The following is a 21,564-nucleotide window of genomic DNA, read 5'->3' as shown; positions in this document are numbered from 1 at the left end:
TGTGGGTGTCAAAAGTGAGTTGAGAATACTGAACATAGTGATATAGTAAAACATTTGTTAGCGTCACAGAGCCCAATTTTCTTTTGACACGCAATTGAATGAAATCGTCATTTACAGCGCCAGCTTCTACCCGTTCACTAAACCAGCAGTTCCTCAATTCTTTCCAAGTACAACACACTCGTGACTGGAACATCTATCCCCGACCCCTCCCAAAGTGTTTACGCCCCTCGCCTGACACTTTGACGCTGATTGGTCACTTTCAGGTTTGGACCAACAGGGGCATGGTTTCAAATTGAAATGCAATACACAAGGGCTGCAGCTAACCGAAATGCAATACGTCTGCTTATCTTTTAGTTACGAGTACTTTTTTGTTTAATCAAATTAAAAAAATGAAACTAACGTCGCATGTCGTTGTGGAAAACAGTCATTCATTTGATTGATTTATGTTTAAATATGACACAGAACCGTGCCAAAGTAAATGACCGGCTTGCTGCATTAAGTATTGCATTTCAACGGAGCTGAAGGATACGTTTGATGTTTTTCAAAGCTCCGTGAAGCATGTAGATGGCAGGCAAACTGCGGAGGATCCAGCTGTGAACGTTTATTCGGTCCAAAATTAAATGCAATCCTGTAAGTTAAAATATAAAGTTCGCCATTTTCAAGCCTCTGCAAACTTCACGATAGTGTTGGAGGAATATGTGGCTGTGCAGTCATGGGTGTAGAGGCAGTACAGCAAGGGGCTAAGAATACAGCCTTGTGGAGCTCCTGTTTTGATGGTGATGGTGCTGGAAACATAGTTACCAACCCTCTCTGCCTGTGAGGAAGTCCAGACCCACGCACACAAGCGGTTGTGGAGTCCCAAGTCCCTCAGTTTCGCAAACAGTCTACAGGGTGTAATTGTGTTGATGCTGAACTATAGTCAATGAACAGCAATCTTACATAGTTCCCGTTTCATGTCCACATGGCTGAGGGTGGCGTGCAGTACATGGGAAATGGCGTCCTCCGTCGATCTGTTAGGACGGTAGGCAAACTGGAATGGGTTAACAGTGCTTAGGATGGAGGATGAGATGATGTCTTTCTGTAGCCTCACGAACACCTTCACGACTACTGATGTCAGTGCAACAGGTTGGTAGTCATTCAGGCACGAGGGCTTATTGTTCTTTTGAACAGGAACGATTGTAGATCTTTTGAAGCACTTAAGGTTAGGGTTTCGCCACGTGAAATTGTTCTAAAGTTCCTAAAAATTTAAAACCTATTGTAATATAGTTTGTATGTGGCAATTCTGAACAAGAAAACAAATCACTATTGTGAGATCGAGCCGTTTGAGTAGGCCGGCTTTGTGAGATAGCTCAGCACTTTAGTCTTCCCGTCCCTCCTCCGGGGTGTGGTTTCCTCCCAACAGACCAAATCACAGTAAACCTTTTGTGCCACATGGTTGGTTTGGTTTTGATTCACTTCCGTATTTGAGCGCGAATTCACGCAAGCGACTAACAAACACATCCTTTCCACAGTAAATATGGTACCAGGAATACACGAGAAGTTTAGCATTGTTAGCATTTGTTGTCACAGATATGCATCGGAAATAAGAAAGGCTCAGGTCAACACTCGACAACTGTCTTGGCTTGAGAAATTGATGTATTTGGTAAGTTTTAAAGCTTTTCTTCTATGCCCTATGCTCTCTATTGTAAAGCGCCTGAGCTGGGAATGTCTCTCTTTTTTACTTTCTTGTATACAAAGGGAAAGTATTGGAATGGTCCAAAGATTCAATGTCAAGATTTTGATGAATTTTGACGTTTTAGATAGGTTTGGAATTATGACTGTGTGTCTGTAAACACGATAACTTGAGTTTGCTTTCACTTAGGTCAACCAAATTTTGCATACAAGTATTCAGGTATAAAATGTAGTTTTCCATCATCTTCTGGGCTATTTCCGCTAACTGGAAGTGGATCTTTTATTCATGCAGCTGCAGAGACTGATTTATTCAACTTTACTTTTATAATAATTACTAAATATATTATTCATTTGATTTGTTGTTCATGGTTCATAAATGTACATAATCCTTGTCTTGCGTTTTACTCCTTAAGTATCCATCCCCATATCTGAGTATACGCGGAATTCTTGAATTTATAGAAAGCGTTTAACTTGAACACAATTTTGCATGGTAAATGCATATATGGGACGTTAGTGAACAAATAACTTGCAATTGAAAAATAGTGAACCTGTTCTTTAACTTGCTGGATTGTACTTAACTTTGACACAAATAAACGTCCAGACACATCAAGTGTGGAGGAGGCTCTCTTCTCCATGCTCCATAGAGCCTACTCCCACCTGGACAACACCGACACCCCAGTCATCATCATCTTTAACACCATTATGCCTCATCGACGAGAGAAAAAAGCTCAAGGCTTTGAATCTTGATGCTGGCACGATTTCCTGGGTCATGGACTGACTGACCAACAGACAGCAGCTTGTGAGGCTCTGTGTCAGAAATGGTGGTGTGTAGTACTGGAGCACCTCGGGGAATTGTCCTGTCCACCCATACACAACTTCCAGTACAATACCAGTGCTTCCTAGCTACAGAAAATTTCAGACAAATTCCCTCATTATAGGCTGCATTAATAATAATTCTTTGCATTTAAATAGCGCTTTCACTACTCAAAGTACTCAGCAATTGCAGGTTAAGGGCCTTGCTGAAGGGCCCAACAGAGCAGAGTCCCTTTTGGCATTTACGGGATTCGAACCGGCAACCTTCCGATTGCCAGTGCAGATCCCTATCCTCAGAGCCACCACAGGAGGCAGAGTAAAGAAAGGATGTGGAGGACTTCATCTTGTTATGCAGGGAGAACAATGTGAAACTCAACATCAGCAAGACAGTAGAACTGGTGGTGGATTTCATGCGTGCCAAGAAAGCTGTGAGACCAGAATATGGAAGTGGTGCGGAGCTACACATGCCTGGGGTGGGGTGTCATATGATCAGCAACCTGGACTGGTCTGACAACACCGTGGTGCTGCACAAGACTGGCCAGAGCAGACGGGACTTCCTTAGCAAACTCTGGTCTTCTGACGTGTCCAGCAAGCTGCTGCTGTGAATGTCCTACAAGTCCACAGTAAACAGTGTGCTGTTCAATGCTGTGGGCTGCTGGGGCAGCAACTTCACCTTGAAAGAAGCACAAAAGCCAAACAAACTTAGCAAAAAGCCTGCTCCATCACTGTGCAAACCCTGGCCAGACTGGAGGCTGTTGTGAATACTGGATACCATCATTAAAGATCCCTTCCAGGATCTCTTAGTGCAAGGTTAGCCACAGCGTTGTTCCAGCACTGTGGGCTAAGAAGCATCTCTGGGGGTCTTTTCTGCCTCCTGTTATCTGTTAATTAATCAGCTCCTCCTGATGTACTCTTTCTTTAACATCATTTGGAAATGTGTTGCTTCATGCTGTTGGGATTAATGAAGTTTATCTAATCTGACCTAATATCATAATGCCTCACTTGCCGTTAGTTAACTCAGGAGTTCTTTTCCTTTCTTTGTGATTTGTGTGTAGTTTGAGGGAGGATTGTAACCATTTGTTGTACTTATTGATCTTCTGTAAAAAGCAAAATGTCTCTCTCGACCCCAGCGGAGTGCAGTCACCACAGGAGCTAGACAAGGATCACAAAAATTAACTTGCTTTTATTAAAATCTGCCACATTGAAAAGTTTACAGCTTTTAGTTACATAATGCATTTATTCATTTGATAAGGCAAAACTGTAATATCGTACAACAGACCTCCAATCCAGATGAAAAAGGAAAAAAAAAAAATCCAAATGCCTTGTCCGATTTCTTAATAAATAATTTTAAACAGAGGAAGAAAATAGGAGAAAGTACAACTTGAAACATGAGTTTTCAATGTATAAATTATGCAAGAAAAATTAAATAAGCAAAACATGACAAAATACTAGGCCAAAAAGTATTACAAAACAAGTTTTTAAATTCAAAAACAAGCACCTGTTTGGAATTCTTTAAAAACTATCCCCTGCCAAGCAAAGAAGATTATAACTAAACAGCAGTGCCAATAAGGCCCCCAGTCCTAAAGTCACATGGTCAGGGGGTGTAGCAACCAAGAGCTCTCCCCCCCAACTCCTGCCCAGCTCTGTTGAGAACTTTGTGGGTGAGCAGAGGGGCAAACTTTCTTTTATCTGTCGAGGTGAAAACGGAAGCAAAGCATCAAAACGTGTGCATCTACAGCGCGGCCTATGCAAAGATCGGGTTTCAGTCCCTAGGGCAACTGCCAGCAGTTTGCTTCAACATCCAGTTAAAGAGGGAGAGGTATTGACAGGAATGAGACTTTCCCAGTCACAGACCATTCCAGAGGGGGATTGGGATCTTCACCATATCGTAACATGATCATTTATAACCAATTTACCGTATGAAGGATCAATCAGACTACAACTAACAATGCCAGCTTTTATTTATTTACTTTTCTCTCGTGTGGTATGGATGTTTCAAACCAATAAAAATGCATCTGACTTGAGGGACAGAAATACTGAATGACTTCAAATTGGGTTCCCATCAAGCACTGCTTTACTGGGATATAACAAAACCAGGTGGCTTTACCTCCTTACAACTATTGCTATTTTTTTTTTTTTAAAACAAGCAAAAACAAAAGCAGACAACCTTAAAACACAACCTAGAAGCTTCAGACACCTGAAGAGTAACACAGCATTCTTTAGAAAGAAAAAAATAAAACATAAGCACGAAATCGAATCCTGACAACCAAAATAAAAATCTGCCCGTTCCTAAATGCTCCCTGCAATTCCTCTCCCTGGCATCAATGTGCACACACTTCACACCTTGGCCCCTGTACCCACTACCCACGCTGCACCGGGCAGTTTTCCTAAACACACAATCCCACCAAGTTCAGTGTTGCTAAACACTCTTACTGTCCACTTTTACAGGGGCACGCAATACACAGAGGAGACAGGATTTGTGTTTTATTGTGCAAAGTCTACCTACGTGGCAGCAAAGAGGAAGCGTTTGATCTACGCAGGCTTGGAAAAGCAGACTGGACTTTCTACGTGTGGCGTTTTAGAAGAAGGATGGCCATCATGCCGCCTCACAGCTTATATGTAGACACGAGGAGCTGGCAGGACTTTGTGCAGATGGTGCTGAAAATCCAGCGTAGTGTACTTCTGACCCAAAAAAAAGGAGGATGGCTGCACTTTGTCCTCTTCAAGGTTGGATATACACTTGTAAGCCATCAAATTATAGAAGTTGAAAAGAAAAACTCAAAGTCTCCTGAAAACAAACACGCTGTGGTTTAAGAACATTTAATTTCTTTCAACAGGAAGAAACTGGCCCCCAAAAAATTATATATAAGGCAGTGGATTAATTTTTGAAAAGCAGCCTTGTGCTATCTATTCTCAAATGAAATCCATACCTCATGTATCTGAATATGGTATGTTCTCAAAATAGAAAGATATGCATATATATATATATATACAATTTATTTTAAAATTCACCCTAATATAAGGAGTAGCATTAAAAAAAGCTCAACTATTTAACAGCAAGAGCAAAAAACAACAAAAACGACTCTATCCTAAACGGCAATGGGGCTGAAGAGGACTTCAAGTCCTTGGATTAGTGGACATCGGATAACATCTCAGCCGGTGCTCCAGCGAGGCGACTGGCACACCTGTGGTGTTAATGTGAACGGAAACCCCTCACAACCTCTACCAAGCAATCAAATCAAGGACTTGTAAAACGGCGCACCTTTCAGTGATGCGTAGTTTTAAAAAGAACAGCAGGGGCCACACATTGACTCAAAGACAGTGGTCACCTCCAAGGATTTTTTTTTTGTCCACACCCTGCTACATCACAGGCTCCCATGTTCTTCACCAAAATGAACATGTGCTACAAACGTTCACACACAAAGAGTGAGTGAACATACAGAATAATGAGAATAATAATAATATATTTTTTGTGTCTTCTAGAGCGAGGTGGTGTGTTGGTTTTGCTGCAAGAGCTTTTCCTGAGAGCATTTCTAACACCCCAAAAACCCTCTTCTTACAGAAAGTTGGCGGGGCTAGCCAAGGGACTGCAGGGTGACCGACTTCGACAGCTGGACCTGGAAAGCAGGCTGGGGTGGAAATCGGGATGGCGACGGGCATGCTTCAACAGATGGTCGCTTCTCATGAAGCGCTTCTCGCACAGTGGACAAGCAAACTTCTTCTCGCCTGTGTGAGTCCTGGTGTGACGAGCGAGCTCATCGGATCGTGCAAACTTCTTGGCACAGCCAGGCCATGTGCAGGGAAAAGGGCGCTCTCCTGAAGAAAAAGAAAAAGGACAGACATTTGTCAAATAGGGGCAACATTCATTTCATCATCTATACACATTTGCAACACTTGAAGTTGAAAGCACCTCCCGTTTGCCGTTATGGAGTTAGCGTCAGGTGTTCAAGGGTTACATCTTTGTGACCAAAATCAGATGCTGCTCCTGGTGTGAAATCATCAACACATACAGAAGTTATGATGTTTCTAATTATAAAAATTCCAGAATTTGTAAAACACAAGAACCAGCAGCATTTTCAAAGATTTAGGACTCATGGGGAATGCCATCTCCATGAGGATCAGGAATTCCACCTGTTCACCTGACATTGTGGTTCATGAACAAGACTATCAGTTACATGAGCTGTGAGCCCCCCCCGCCCCCATTAAGCATACTAAACATGAAAGGAGGAGGGAGCGGGGGCCCCCCAGCCTGTAACTCTGCTATTCAGACCACTGTAGAAACTTCAGGACACCAGCTGGTCCTACCACCCAGCTGCATTTGTGTCTCTAATGTGCTGCACAAACACAACGGATCTGCAAGCTTAGTGCGCGTGGGGCTCTTTTCAGCATGGAGGCCCTGAAGCCTGCTGACAACAATGGCTCATCTGTTTCACAAAGATTACCACTTACCAGTCACACACACATAAAAAGAGCTTACTGTACATTTCCTCGGACTTGCATACATGGACTTGTAAATGGCCTTCAGGCTTGTATCCTGCACACAGCAATGTTGTGCCCTCCAACAGCTTCTTTCTCAGGTAAACAGAACTAAACCTTTAAAATGCCATAAGATCCAAAACCTACTGATGCAGCAAAAGCATCATCTGCCTCACGTTGAAGTATTAACTGGGTACTACACTTTCTGCCAGTCAAACGCTGATCCATTTGAAGTTAATCAGCCAGTCGTCCCGTCATGAAAAGCTGGTACAGCAAATTATGAACAAATCCAAGTCTGAATATCAAATAGCAGGACACTCGGTCACAGATGGGGGATGAAGGACTGAAACATCTCTTGTCCCTGGGAGCGTCAAAAGTAGAACCAAACCATGAAAGTCAAGCCGTTTCATCATAGCAATGCTGGGACCCACATAATTGAAAGGATGGATTGGTATGGGGGAGAGTTAACTACACATGTAGTGAACAAAAACAAAACAAGGCCCAGTAAAACCGGTCTGAGCAACATGCACATTCAGACTGGCGCCTTTTAACCAAGGCCTCAGGTGACAAAGGCGCATTGCGTGCAGGACTGTACAAAACAGAGGCCCAAGCGTGAATCAGCAGCTGACTCACCAACGCAGAGAGCACGCAAGGTAAGGAAAGGGGGTCTGAGGAGGACAGGTAGACAGGAGGGAAAGCAAAAATGGAATTAAGTGCAAGAGATAAGTATCGCCAATTACGCACACTGTAATAAGCTTTGAAAGTTAAAAAAAAAACAAAAAAAACAAAACTGCATGGCAACCTAGATGGCCCTCAATTACGCGCAGGTAATGTTGTTTGGTTCAATTCTCCTTTGATGTTAAGACACCTTGCATTCAGATCTGTCTGGCTACAGTTAACTGGATCTCAAAAATGTGTCTCATGCTTTGTGTGTCATCAGTCTTTCAGAATTATCCATCTGTGGTATGGATACCCAGTTCATCATACTACACGACACTAAAGCCACTATAAACCTACACTTTGCAACTCTGATAAACCAGTACTGTAGAAAATCCAATTTTTAGAACAGTACATTTATCAGAATTTAGGTGTATCCAGTTCTGGAAATTAAGGTGAAAAAACAACACAACTCAACTGGTGTGTGGTAGACAACATGGCAAAATAAAAGCTTTGAACAATCGAAGGTTCCACTGGGGACCCCTAGAGCCCAAGACCACCAACCACCCAAAACACGAAGCAAGCTTTGACATGCTCAAGGCTTCACGGGGGACTCCAAAGGTTCAAAATAATTGAGACTTCACAGAAGAACAATTTGTACGAAACCCACCCCATCGCCCTCTGCTTCAACACAGACTGGCTACTCTAAAAGGGAAGCTGTGTGGTATCGAGGTCTGAAGGCTGGAATCAATTCCAAGGACAGAATGTTAGTACTGACCCAGCATTACTCTGGGAAACACTGCACTGTTTGACTCCTGCTGTATTCTAATAATGCATTATAACGTTTCTATAAAAGAAACTTAACTACAAACAGATGCCACAAGGCACATCTCTCATCCTAATATTAATGGTCCTGAATCTTAAAAGTGGTACACAGAAAATATTATTTTATATACATACACACTCTCTCTCTCACACTCACACATATAACTATACAAACAAATGCTCATGGACACAACTCGCACACTGTGATACTCCCGGTTTACATCATGAAAACAAAATGTACAGGTATAAACATTGTTCCCACTTTATTATTACAACGCTTATTTCAAGTTCACATGTTTGTTGTCTGGTACAAATCTTGTAATCGATATTTAGCCCACTTGACATTTTGCACACTTACTCACTTCTGATGACAATACATGAATCAATCAGTTTCACTAATTGATCAATTAATCCATGTTAAGAAATGAAATTCTCATAAGAAGAATAGGTCAAGATTTCACCAATAGAAGGCGCTAGTAACAGATTGAAATATTAAAGGAATATTGGATTACAAAATTATACTAAAGCAAACCCAAGACTAAAAAGTTGAAAATAATTATATAAAGTGTGTTTTTTAAAAAGTGTACTAAAAGTAAAAAATTAGTCTCTCCCACATCACTTGATTGATGAAAAGTGGCCACCTTTTATTTCACAAGTTGTGTGAGAGACTAATTTTTTACTTTTTAGTACACTTTTTAACTTAATATAAGCGTGGTTTTAAAAAGTATATATATATATATATATATATATATATATATATATATATATATATATATATTTATATTAAAACTGCATTTACTGAATGAAAGTGTTATCTTAAACACAGATTTAAAAAATAAAGGACACCAAGTGCAGCTAACGTATGTTCATTATTGTGATGGCCTAGATAATTGCAGGCGCTTACAATAACATGAAATAGACCTGCGCGGAGAGTCCATTTTCTATGAAGATGCCCACAAGGCAACGCTGCCATCGCCTTACGATACACCAAGCCCAGCCCATACACAATTGTAGGAAACCCATCATGACCATCCACACACAGTTGCAAACTGACTCCATCCCCCAATCCCCAATATGGAAAGTGCTGATGTACTTCTAAACTGATGAACTTCTAAAGGCCTGGAACCTTTTTTTTTTTCATCCTTCTGCAATGTGATTTGTGGAAACAAGTTGTTATGCCTTGAGAAGCATCAAGACAAGCTCTGCAAAATTTCTTCATTTGGCCACCATCCTGTTTGCTCTGATGCAAAACTAATATCCTCACACTCATCCAACCATGTAATCTTCCATCTCACTGCACTGCTCCTACATTTGCTCGTTTTCCTGCCGCAGCTCCTATTCATAACTAATGAGCTTTGTTCCCATACCAAAGATGTGCAATCAAGCTAGAGTACTGCGATTGGTTCTCTTTCATTCTGCATACAGAGCAATCATGCAAGGATTTTACTGCTGCTGCTCGTAGTCAAAGTTTGTGTAATTTAGAAAGTGTCAAAATAAAAGACCAAATTGTGGCTTCTGCATTTATGTTATCAACATACTGATTAAGCTACCAGGGTTCCCGTTCTAGAAATATGAAAAACACACAGTGTACCCAGAAACTATCGGTGCTCACCACAGTGAGATTCAAGATACAATGGGGGCTGACAGTACTTTACCCTAGTGGCTACCATGCTGCATTACGAAGTGCAGTTCTTCCTTTCATAGAACTTAAACTACCAAATTTTAGAAACTTGTAAATAACCATACGGGGACAAGTATAACAAACTGGACAACTGTCAGCTAAATAAACACTGTGAAAATGTTCATAAGCATTAATCATCCTCCAGTATTCCGAAGCTCCTCAATGGCAAAATGTAGTCAGAGCTGCCAGCATCCACCCCAATGCAGTACTGCACCTCGCCCCAAAATGGCTTTAGCCTTCCGTGGATGACGCACGATGTCTACACCAAGGGTGAAAATAACCTGACATTCAGACATGTGAAATGGGATTAATGGTGAGAATAATTATAAGTAGGACGGGCAGGACTGACCCGTAAGAACACATTGACATGAGCCACCCAGGGTTCCAGTACTTCAGAAATCAACCACTGATCCACCCATTCAATAAAGTTTGTATTCCTGCAGCATAAATTTACCATTCGGTGTAACTTTGCAGAGTATGTAAATTTAAGCAAGAAAAAAAGGTATGTGATATGCAGGAATGCTTGGAATCATGTGGGATGGATGGGCTGTTCATTATATATAATTTTTTGTTTGATTTACTTTATTAATCACTGAGAGGGTCTCTTTGCATGACCGATGGAGGTCAGAGTGGAGGGTCAGCCATTGTACGGCACCCCAGACCTTGTATATTTTTATATATGAAATTCCCTATGGATTAAATTAATAAAGTTTATCTAATCTAATTGACTGGACCAAAAAAATGAATATGTATGGTGGCCTTACACTTAAAAATGCAGTCACCACTTCTAAGCATCCAAAAACAAACACGCATTCTGCATATACAAAACAGTTAAAGAGTATTTATAATTCACTACATAACTACTTCTATAACGACTTCTCTTTAAAAGGTGTTTGGTGTAAATACTGTGTTCAGTAGAATGAGCACAAGGTACTGTGTTATCATGTGACATTCACCCATTTGCAGACAGGACCACCACACACACACACACTCGCGTGCGCGGACTCCACAGCACAACTTAGTGGCTCAAATTCTTCTCACAGCACAAATTATGGAGAGTAGTGTATGAAAAGTGATGTTGATTAACTGTGAGAATAAGCAGACTAAGAAATGTTTCATGTTCAAATGAGGTAGAAAGCACCTCTGACCAGATTACACATCTTGTTTTTTTTGTACTGTTTGATAGTTATTCTAAGCAGAAAAAAAAACAAATAGTGTACACATATTCAGAACAGGATGTTTGTTATATTTACAGTGTATTGACGCCTTTGTAGCAAGTTAATAAATGATACATCTCAACTCCACTATACAAAATCTGCCCGTATCCCTTTCAGACCAATGTTACCCAATCGTTTTTAAAAGGAAACCAAACATGCAAAACAAAAGTCTCTTGTTTATGGTGTTAATGAGAAAACTTACTTTGAATCCTGATGCGTTAACTAACCAGCCAGTGCTCTTACTGGACAAGGTGACAAGTGTTGCTTTATCTTTAGTGGCCTACACGAAGTAAATCCAATATTAAAGACAAATCTGCAATGCTGTTCTTCAGGCAGCTCATCTCAAGTCTTTATTTGCAGATTTACACCACTACACTGATAGAGATAGGATGTGAAAGGCACTATATAAAGAGATAAATGTGAAAGGCACTGTATAAGAGATAGGATGTGAAAGGCACTACATAAGATAAATGTGAAAGGCACCGAGCGCTTTGAGTAGTGAGAAATGTGCTATACAAATGCAAAGAATTATTATAAGAGATAAATTTGAAAGGCACTATATAAGAGATAGAAAGACAGACAGACAAACTGTGTATCCCACTAGGCAATTTAGCTTGTCACACTCTTTCCAAATTACTACTACTTATTACTTGTCTGTGGGGTTTCTCACAGTCCATGACATGCAAGCTATGTAGATTGGCAATCCTAAATTGGCTCTAGTGCGTGTGCGTTTGTTCACCCCTGCTATGGGTTGGCGCCCTATGCTGACTTGGAAAGGCTCCAGCAGCACTCGCAATCCTGTTCAGGACAAAGCAGATTATAAAAATGACTGACTGACTTATTTGGCTGACACCTTCATGACAAGTTTGACCATCTAAGAGATACAATTCATTACATTTCTTTTGTTGCACTTTGTTTTGTGCCCCCATTAGATTACAGGCAGGTGGTGCTCCGGTTTCCTCCCACAGTCCAAAGACATGCAGGTTAGGTACATTGGCGATCCTAAAATGTCCCTTGTGTATGCTTGGTGTGTGGGGGTGTGTGTGCGCCCTGCAGTGGGCTGCTGCCCTGCCCAGGTTTGTTTCCTGCCTTGCGCCCTGTGTTGGCTGGGATTGGCTCCAGCAGACCCCCCCCGTAGTTAGGATATAGCGGGTTGGATAATGGATGGGAACTGCTCATAGTCACACAGTGTCACTAGTGGATTTTGAACCCAGAACCTCAGGATTTGAAGTCCAAAGCCTTAACCTAACTACGATATGCTGCTTACTAGCCAATGGTTACAAACTAGTGGAGCGTCCAGAAAAAGTGTTTTGGTTTGTTGAACTCTGTGCCTAAAGAAAGTTTAAATGCTTTCCCAAATGCTGCTGCTTCTAAGTGTTATCAGGGATGTGCTACAAGAAAGCTTCATCTACCATTTGATCTGACTGGTTAAACACCACTTTGCTACTTTTAGACATGAAGGATGTTAATTTTAGACTATAAATTATTTATTACAATCTCCCTTCAATCGTAAGCATGGAGTAAAAGGTCAGACTTAAAGATGTGGACAACTAAAACAGTGGTAAAGTGTAAATATCTAGGAGCAGCGGTAGCCCAAGATGGAGAATTAGTTGCTGAGCTAACCCACAGAGTGCCGTGTGGATGGATCAATTGGAAGACGGTATCAAGGAAGTGAAGGTTACAGAGAAGGTTTTTAAGCTATGACATAAGGAGCTGAAATATGGGCAGTAAAGGGTGCACAGGAGAAACTGGATGTGGCAGCAATGAGAATGTTAAACTGGATGTATGGAGTCACAAAAAAAAGCACTGAATAAGCAAACGATCCCATCAGAGGAACAACAAAAGTAGGACAGATCTAAGAAAATACTGGAAAGTAAGCTGAAGTGATATGGGCCTATGATGAGGAGAGATGATGAATACGTGGGCAAAAAAAGTGATGTAGGGGAATATAGGGGAGAAGAAAGCTAAGGGGGCCGAAGCAGAGGAGGACGGATAAAGTAAAAAGATTGAAACTAAACTAGTCTGACATTGGAGAAAGTATACGGAGAAGGCTCATCAGGTACACTGCCCCTATACAGACATGGGAAAAGATGAAGAAGTGGACCAAAGTCAGGAAATCATGTCAGGTATAAGACACAAAAAAAAGTAATCTACTCCCGAGACAGGGACAAAGGGGGCAGGTCCGGGCATGCAAAATTCTGATATCGTGACAAGGGGGAGGGGAAAGCGTGGCTTAGGCCTGCGACCGACTTGTACAAACTGTACGCAACGTTAAGGGAGGTTGGAGTGCGTAGATCTTACGTTCCCATCACCATCAAAGTGGGGAGGGGGGCGCACTTGGGCTTTGAGAAACACGTTTGAGGAGTGGAAAACTCAAGCCGACCACGATCAACAGACTGGGCCTAACAGACTAGCAGATGGGGTGACTGGGCATGTCAAGTGGTATCTCTGTGCCAGCCCCCTCTTCAGGGAGTGACGACGCCCACTCTCCTCTCAGAAAAAGGAAAAACGGTCCACGTTGCCAGTGGACGCACAAAAGGGGGCCATGTACACTCCCGAGTGTACGGCGAACACACATTTGATCTGTTACTTTATCAAAAGCGGGCCTCTCGTGTCGCACTTTTCTTTGTTTCGTTCCTGTTGTGTAACAACTCCGCATCCTCTCCCCTCCTCCAGCCCTAACCGCAGACACACATCTATTTTTCAAAGAGATGGGGAGCTTTATGTGGCGCGCCAGGGATGGGGGAAGGAGAAGGCGGGGGAGAGGGGGGCGTCCACGTGGAGATCGTGGCAAACTTCACTCTCACGCGCAGTGTGTAAAGGCAGATGAACAGAACTTTATTATCAATACGAAAGCCTTGGGTTCTACTCCAGAGATGGGCATCCGACCACGCTGTTCAGTCGTCCCCGTAAGTACCCCAGCCCCTCCCCCGCCTGGAGACGGTGGTAAATGTTAGCAGTCAACCACCCCCTCCCCCCGTGCTCGCCCACGCTTAGTAAGATAAAAAGTTTACCGGTGTGTGTCCTGATGTGCGCTTTCAGGTGCGACGATTTCCCGTACACCTTGTCACAGCCGGCGAAAGTGCAACGGTGTCTCCTGACGGGTGAGCTCCCCCCACTGGGAGTGGGGGTCGGCGTGTCGGACAGCGTGGTGTAGCCGCTCTCCCCGCACGACGAGCTCTCGGGGTCTCCGACTGAGGAGTTACTGCTTTCCGAGAAAGCGGACATGGGGCGAAACTTGTTGTGTAGATCACTCAGTATGCCGGCCACTCTCATCATGCCGTTCCTCCCTTCCCGCAAAGTCTCCCGAACCTCTCGATCTTCAGTTGAGGCGTCCGCTTCAGGGGCCGGGCTAGCCACGCGGTACGGCGAGTGCACCACTGCGCCATTGGAGATGGACACCAGGCACTCAGCCGCGAAATAGTCAGAAGAAGCGAAGGTAGCCATATGGGTCCCGACTCCCAGATTATAGCAGCTGCCAGAGACACAGTGGGCAGCTCCCTTTGTGTCTGAGATAGTGCCTGCTGCTGCTGCCCCTTCTTTCTCTCTCGGTCGCTTTCTCCGCCCTCCCGGGGGGCGCTGCGCCGTGACGCGACGCCTGTTGACGAGCTGGGCAGAACCCAGCCCCCTCCTCCGGGCCGCACCCACGTGCGCGCGCGCCCCACATACTCCCGTATTTCATACAGAGCCGGCGTGCGTACGCAAGCGTGAAAAAAAATAAGAAAAAAGGGCCGTTCAGTTGTGTCGCCTCTCAACGGCAAAGTAAAAACGGCGCGCTTTCCAAAATTGGACACGCCTCTCTGGTGCATGCTGCGCGCGACAAGTGTTCGGTTCAGTCGTCCCTGCCCCCGCCCACTGTAAGCGGCGGGCTGACGTTTCGTGGCAGGCGCTGGAAACGTGCCGAGCCGTTCACGCTGTCGCTGAGCCCGCAGGAAAGAAAGGCGGTCGTCAACGTTGGGTCCTGTTTGGAGAAAACCTGACAGGTAAAGAAAAAAAAAGTCATAATGTACGCAGACTTGTTTTAAAAACGAAGACATGAAACTCTCCTATGAATGTAAACATCGTAATGTAGGTGGGGACGGCAATGCTGGAAAGTGACCATAATATGTTGTGCAAAGACAGAGTTAAGTCTGTGTTTTTCGGCAATATTGTAATTATTTACAGTTACGGCCATAAGATGACAAACACCTTCACACTCATATTTCCCCATCTTCACACAATATCACGTTACCAAAGAAATAATGCATTAAGTACGTTAGTGTTTGTACTTAATTTCCAAAGAGCTTTTCTCCAAAATAATGATTAAGACACATTTATTTTAGTCTTTAACCACTATGTGAAATATTCAGTGGATCAAAAGTTTACAAACAAGTTGTTTTTACATTGCCAGATTTTTGTGATGGGTCCAGCTGCAGACCCTCCCCCCAATCCTAATCTTAACCATAGTGTAACCAGGTGTTATCCCTGACATATAATTAAAAGCAACAACCTCCTCAATGGAGTGGAACTCTGGGGGTCTGCAGCTAGAGTCTATTGAGATTTTTGGCCAACTCCTCCTGGCAGAACTGGTGCAATTGAGTCAAGTTAATAGGCCTCTATGCTCGGACATTTTTCTTCAGTTTAGTCGACTGATCCTCAATGGGATTCAGGCCAGGGCTTTGTGAAGGCCACACCAATATTGTCAGATGGTTGCCTGCAAGCCATTTCGTTGGAAGGATGCACATACGTTTTTTGAGCTTCTTTATAATTTGAATTTCCCCTTGGGGATACAATTGGCTCCAGCAGACCCCCGTGACCCTGTAGTTAGGATATAACGGGTTGGATAATGGATGGATGGTTGGGGATACATTTATTATAGTTTAATGAAGTTCTTAACCTGTTGGCATGCTCCATTTGTGACCCAGCTTTAGTTTTCTGGCTGATTGTATGGAGGTGTTGCTTCACAATTTCCAGATAGTGCTTGTTCTTCATGATGTCATCTATTTTATTAAACACACCAGTCCCTTTCTCAGCAAAACACCCCAACAGCATGATCTAGCCTCCCTTGTGCTTCACAGTTTGGTTGGTATTCTTTGGATTAAGAACCTCACCCTTCAGACTTCATACATTTCGCTGATCATTATGGCCAAACCGTTCAAATTTTGTATTGTCTGACCAGAGAACTCCCCTCCAAAAGGCTACATCTTTGTCCCAGTGAGCACCTGCAAACTAGATTCAAACTTTAAGTTGATTTTGGAGTAATGCTTTTTTCTTTGGTTGACAAACATCTAGGACATGGTGATGAAGTCCTCTCTCAATGGTGGATGATGCCTCCAACTCCTTCACCAATTGCAGGTTCAGTTGAACCTTTCAAAACAAACTTTGTTCATCCCAGGGTGTCAGTTTTTGCCTCTTTCCTGAATTATGTAAAGTTTGTATGGTCCCAAGCCATTTATATTTTCATACAATTGATTGTACAGTTGCTCCTGTTACCTTGAACCGTTTGGAGATGGCTTCTAAAGAGGAACCCAACTTATGAAGATTCACAATATTCCTCCTAAGGTCTTAACCCAGTTTTTTGATTTCCCCATTGTCTTAATGGGTGTACGGATGGGATCTTACCTATAGCCACAGATATCCCAATTAACCACTAATTATGACAAACAGCAACACGGAAGCTGCTAAAAGTAATTACTTCAAATCCTGGAGTCACCCAAGCTGTTTAAACAGGCAGTTAACTTGATGTATATAAGCTTTTGAACCATTTCAAATCTGACATAGTGGTTAAATGCTGAAATAAATCTGTCCATTTTCTCCAAAATGATGATTATGGAAATTAAGTAGATATACTGATTGACTTAACACATGAATTGTTTAGTAATGTGATATGTGTGAAGTCTGGGAATTTTGAGTTTGAAGGTTTTTAGCCAATATTTTTGTAAACTTATGGTCTCAACTGTATCTATACTTCTATAGATTTAAGTGCCAATCTCCTTATTTTTTATATCTTAAATATTAATGCTGGGTGCCATTACTTACAGGCACCCCACATGACCCTGTCCATTTGCCAATTGCCTGTATAGTTTCACTGAGGATGCCATATCATCTTCTCTTCATCTGTCTGTCCCAATTGGAAAAAAGTGACACTTAAGCTAGAATGATGTTCATAGACTTCAGTTCAGAAATCAACACCATCATCCCTCAGAAGCTAGGTTTTCACACTTCCTCATGCATGTGGATCCTAAACATCTTGACAGAAAAACCCCAGACGGTCGGTGTCAGAAACACTAGCTCCAGCACGTTATTTCTCTTTCGGCACTGGTGCCCCTCAGGGCTGTATACTTGGCCCACTTTTGCTCACTCTGCTGACTCATGACTATACAGCTGCATACAGTTTAACACTGTCACTGGGTTTGCTGGTGACATAATGGTAGTGGGTCTCATGAGCAAATGGAATGATTCTGCTTACAGAATAGAGATATGGCGATTGGTGGAGTAGTGTCAAGTACAACAATCTATCTCTTAAGGTGGATAAGACGAAGGGGATGATGGTTGACTTTAGGAAGGCCCATACTGTCTATCGCTCACTGCACATTGAGGGCAATGTGGTGAAAGGTGAAGAGCACCAGATTGCTTTTTGTGCACCTGGCCTTGCATGGTCAATTAACATCACCTCCATAGCCAAGAAGGTGCAGCAGTGAATCCACTTCCTTTGGTGGTTGAAGAAGGCAAGCCTTATTCCTCCCATTCTCGCCACATTCTACAGGGCCACGCTCGAAATCATTCGGAAGAGGTACATCACTGCCTGGTTTGGGAACTGTAGTGTCTCTTACTGCAAGGATTTACAACAAATAGTGCATACAGTCTTCAGATAGTGTCTTCAGATCTGCTACTCGTAGTTTACGTGGAACATTTGTTACATTTTAAACTACAGCTGCTTTTATTATTAGTTGTGGTTATTATGTATTTATTACTATCTATTTCAATTTGTTACTAACTATTCATTTACCTTTTGTTTAGTATAGTGATTTGTGACAGTCAGGTACCAGGAAAAGTGACAGGGAGCGTCTACAAGACGGTAGTGAGACCAGTTATATTATATAGTTAGTGACGCTGACAAAAAGGGGTAGCTCAGGTTGGATGGTTTGGAGACAAAGCCAGAGAGGTTTTATTGCGTTGGTTTGGATATGTGCAGAGGAGAGATGCTAAGTATATTGGGAGAAGGATACTAGGGATGAAGCTTCAAGGCAAGAGGAAAAGAGGAAGACCTAAGAGGAGGTTTATGGATGTGGTGAGAGAAGACATGCAGGTGGTGGGTGTGACAGAGCAAGATGCAGAAGACAGAAAAATATGGAAACAGGTGTTCTTCTGTGGTGACTCCTAACGGGAGTAGCCAAAAGAAGAAGAATAAGTATAGTATACTATAGTATAGTTCTGTACTTGTCATGCACTTGTCCTGTGTTTATACTGCATGTTGTACTGCAGGCCTGGAGAACATTATTTCGTGCCACTGTGTGCTGTAATACTGTGTATGGATGATATGACAATAAAGCCACTTGGCTCTTCACCTATTCAATACAGACCAGTGGCGCATACATCTCATATCATGAAGACCTTTGAGAGACTGGTCCTGGAATATATGAGACCTTATGTGGTAGACCACCTGGGCCCACTGCAATTTGCCAGTTGTACAACGATTAGTGTGAAAGATACAATTATCTATCTTCTTCACAAGGCTTGTTCTCACCTGGATGAAGCTGGGGACAATGTGAGTATTTTCTTTTTTTGATTGCTCTTGTGGCTTCAGCACCATCCAGCCACCTTTGTTAAGGGGTAAACTCAGAGGTATGCAGGTGGATGAGCCTTTGGCGTCCTAATAATGGACTGTTTTTCGGGCAGACTGCAGTTTGTGAGACTCAAGAACTGTTATTAGTAACACTGCAGCACCACAAGAAACAGTCCTGTCTCCTTTTTTCTCCACTCTGTACACATCTGACTATAAATATCAGAAAGTCATGTCATTTGCAGACATTTTCTGATTATTCTGCACTTACGGGATGTATCGATAAGAAAGAGTATAGTAGTTATGTGCAAACTTTGTGTAGCAGCAGAATGAAGGAACTGGTTATTGACTGTCTCTGTACCAAAGAAGCTCTACGTCTGGTCACCGTTCAGGAAGTCGATGTGGAGGTGGTGTATTTTGTAGGAGCAAGTAACATCAATGACAGGGTTAAGTGGTCTAGTAACAGAGAGGAACTTTAGAAGAAAGGGCGTAGCAGACTGTTTTTTTTTTTTTTTTGTTTCTTTGCAGACCACATTTCTTTAATGTAAATAGTTACATCCTTTACATATTCTACATGTTCGGTGATAGCCCCTTCAGTTTTGTACAATGTGATGTGCTGGGCCAGTGGTATCACTTCAAGAGAGGCCCACCAAATCAAATTAGAAATGCAGGCTCTTTTATGGGACACACTGCCAAGCCACTGGAGATAGTAGCGTAAGAGAGAATGAAAACAAAACTGAGTGTAATTATGAGCAATGCTGCATGGAGGAATTTCAGCCAAGAAATTATTTAGCAGAAGTGTGTGAAGACACGCTACTGGGGCTCCTTTATACTAATGGCAATACACCTGTATAGCTTCTTACTGGGACTGCCAAGTCAAAGGTTTTCTTTCTTTTTAGTCATTCTCATGTATATTTTAGAGGGGTTTGTTGTTTCTCATAGTATAATAATATTGATTTATTTTCTTATTTATTTACTGAGATTTGATAAAAAAAAAAAAAAAAATCCCACTGGGGAAAAATAAAATTGTATCTAAATCTAATCCATCCATATTCTGAATCGACTTAATGCAGGAACAGAGCAATGGCTGGGACAGACTCGCTCACAGCCATTCAATTTATAGGTCTCAGCTCACCTAATCTGTATTACATTTGAACACATGAGCAAAACCCATGCAGATGAGCAAACAAGGCTTATTTTATATATTGCCTTTCTATATTTGATCTATGAAATGTTCTGTTTGCACTTATTCAGCAGATTATTAGAAACCCCTGTACACCTCCTTATCCATGGGACTACTTAATCATTCAGTCATATGGCAGCAGCATAATGCATAAAATCCTGCAGGTATAGGTCAGGAGCTTCAGCTCATGTGCACATCAAACACCAGAATGGGGAAAATGTAATCTCAGTGGACAAACTCTTTCGTAATTGGTGATCTCCTGGGATTCTCACACAGCAGCCTCTAGAGTTTATTCAGAGTGATGTAATAAAACAACGTCCAGTGAGCAGCTGTTCTGCAGACAGAAATGTCTTGTTGATGACAGAGGTCAGAGGAGAATGGCTGGACTGGTTTGAGCTGACACAATGGCTACAGTAACATAGATAATCACTCTGTACAACAGTGGTGAGCTGAAAAGCATCTCTGAATGCACAACATGTTGAACTTTGAGATGGATGAGCGACAACAGCAGAAGACCATGTTCGGCTCCACTCCTGTCAGCCAAGACCAGTAAGCTGAGGCTGCAATGGGCTAAAACTGGAAGCCTGCCCTGATGATCCTTGTTTTTTGTTGAGGCACACAGATGGTAGGGTTATAATTTGGTGCCAACAGCTTGAATCCATGCCATTGGTCAACATTTCACGCCAATCGTGGGAGTGGTGTAATGGAGAATGTTTTCTTGACACACTTTGGGCCTTTTAATACCAATTCTATATCTCTTGGACACTACTGTCTATTTGAGTTTTGTTGCTGACCATGTGCATCCCTTCATGGTTTAGCCATCTTCTAATTGCTACCTCTAGTATGGTAGTGTACCATGTCGCAAACCGTATTTGAATCCAACAGGACACCTTTCGGATCGATGTATAGTTTCCCTGCATGAATATACAGCTGACAAATCTGCAAAAATGGCATGATGCACATATGTCAACATGGATCAGAATCTCAAAGGAATGTTTCCAACATCTCGTGGAATCCAGGCTACAAAGACCTGAGGCTGTTTGTAGAGCAAAATGGGGCCCTACCCATTATTAGTATAGTATTCCTAATAATTTGTTAAGTTAGTATTCATTTATTATTATAGTGAGGTTCTTTGTGTCAAAATTGTGCAAATTTTCACCAGATTTTTTTTTTTTGTTTGGACAATTGTTGCACAGGCAGGTTAAGTGAGCTCCTTGGACTGAGCCTGCAATGCTGAGATATAAAGTCCAATGTTCACAGTGTGAGAAGCACAAAATGA

The 21,564-nt window shown here is 42.4% G+C and overlaps 1 protein-coding gene across 1 annotated transcript; it reads right to left on the bottom strand.

Moving 5' to 3' along the window:
* Positions 1-3,647: 3,647 nt before the first annotated feature.
* LOC120537733 (Krueppel-like factor 13) lies at positions 3,648-14,967 on the bottom strand. Its single transcript, XM_039766891.1, has 2 exons — positions 14,355-14,967; positions 3,648-6,300 (listed from the first exon to the last, which is right to left on the bottom strand). Exons 1-2 carry the CDS (start codon positions 14,785-14,787, stop codon positions 6,041-6,043), a joined length of 693 nt encoding a protein of 230 aa, XP_039622825.1. The 5' UTR covers positions 14,788-14,967; the 3' UTR covers positions 3,648-6,040.
* Positions 14,968-21,564: the final 6,597 nt, after the last annotated feature.

This window comes from Polypterus senegalus, chromosome 10 (genome assembly GCF_016835505.1).
Source record: "Polypterus senegalus isolate Bchr_013 chromosome 10, ASM1683550v1, whole genome shotgun sequence".
NCBI classification, from domain to species: Eukaryota; Metazoa; Chordata; class Cladistia; order Polypteriformes; family Polypteridae; genus Polypterus; species Polypterus senegalus.
The sequence above is the reverse complement of the archived record's forward strand: the minus strand, read 5'-3'. Positions and strand labels throughout refer to the sequence as shown.

Bases quoted from the DNA above. Each gene is read 5' to 3' on its own strand.
- LOC120537733 (XM_039766891.1), bottom strand. From the start codon at position 14,787: ATGGCTACCTTCGCTTCTTCTGACTATTTCGCGGCTGAGTGCCTGGTG. The intron at 6,301-14,354 runs GTAAACTTTTTA...CTTTTTCTTCAG, and splicing joins GCACATCAGGACACACACCG to GAGAGCGCCCTTTTCCCTGC.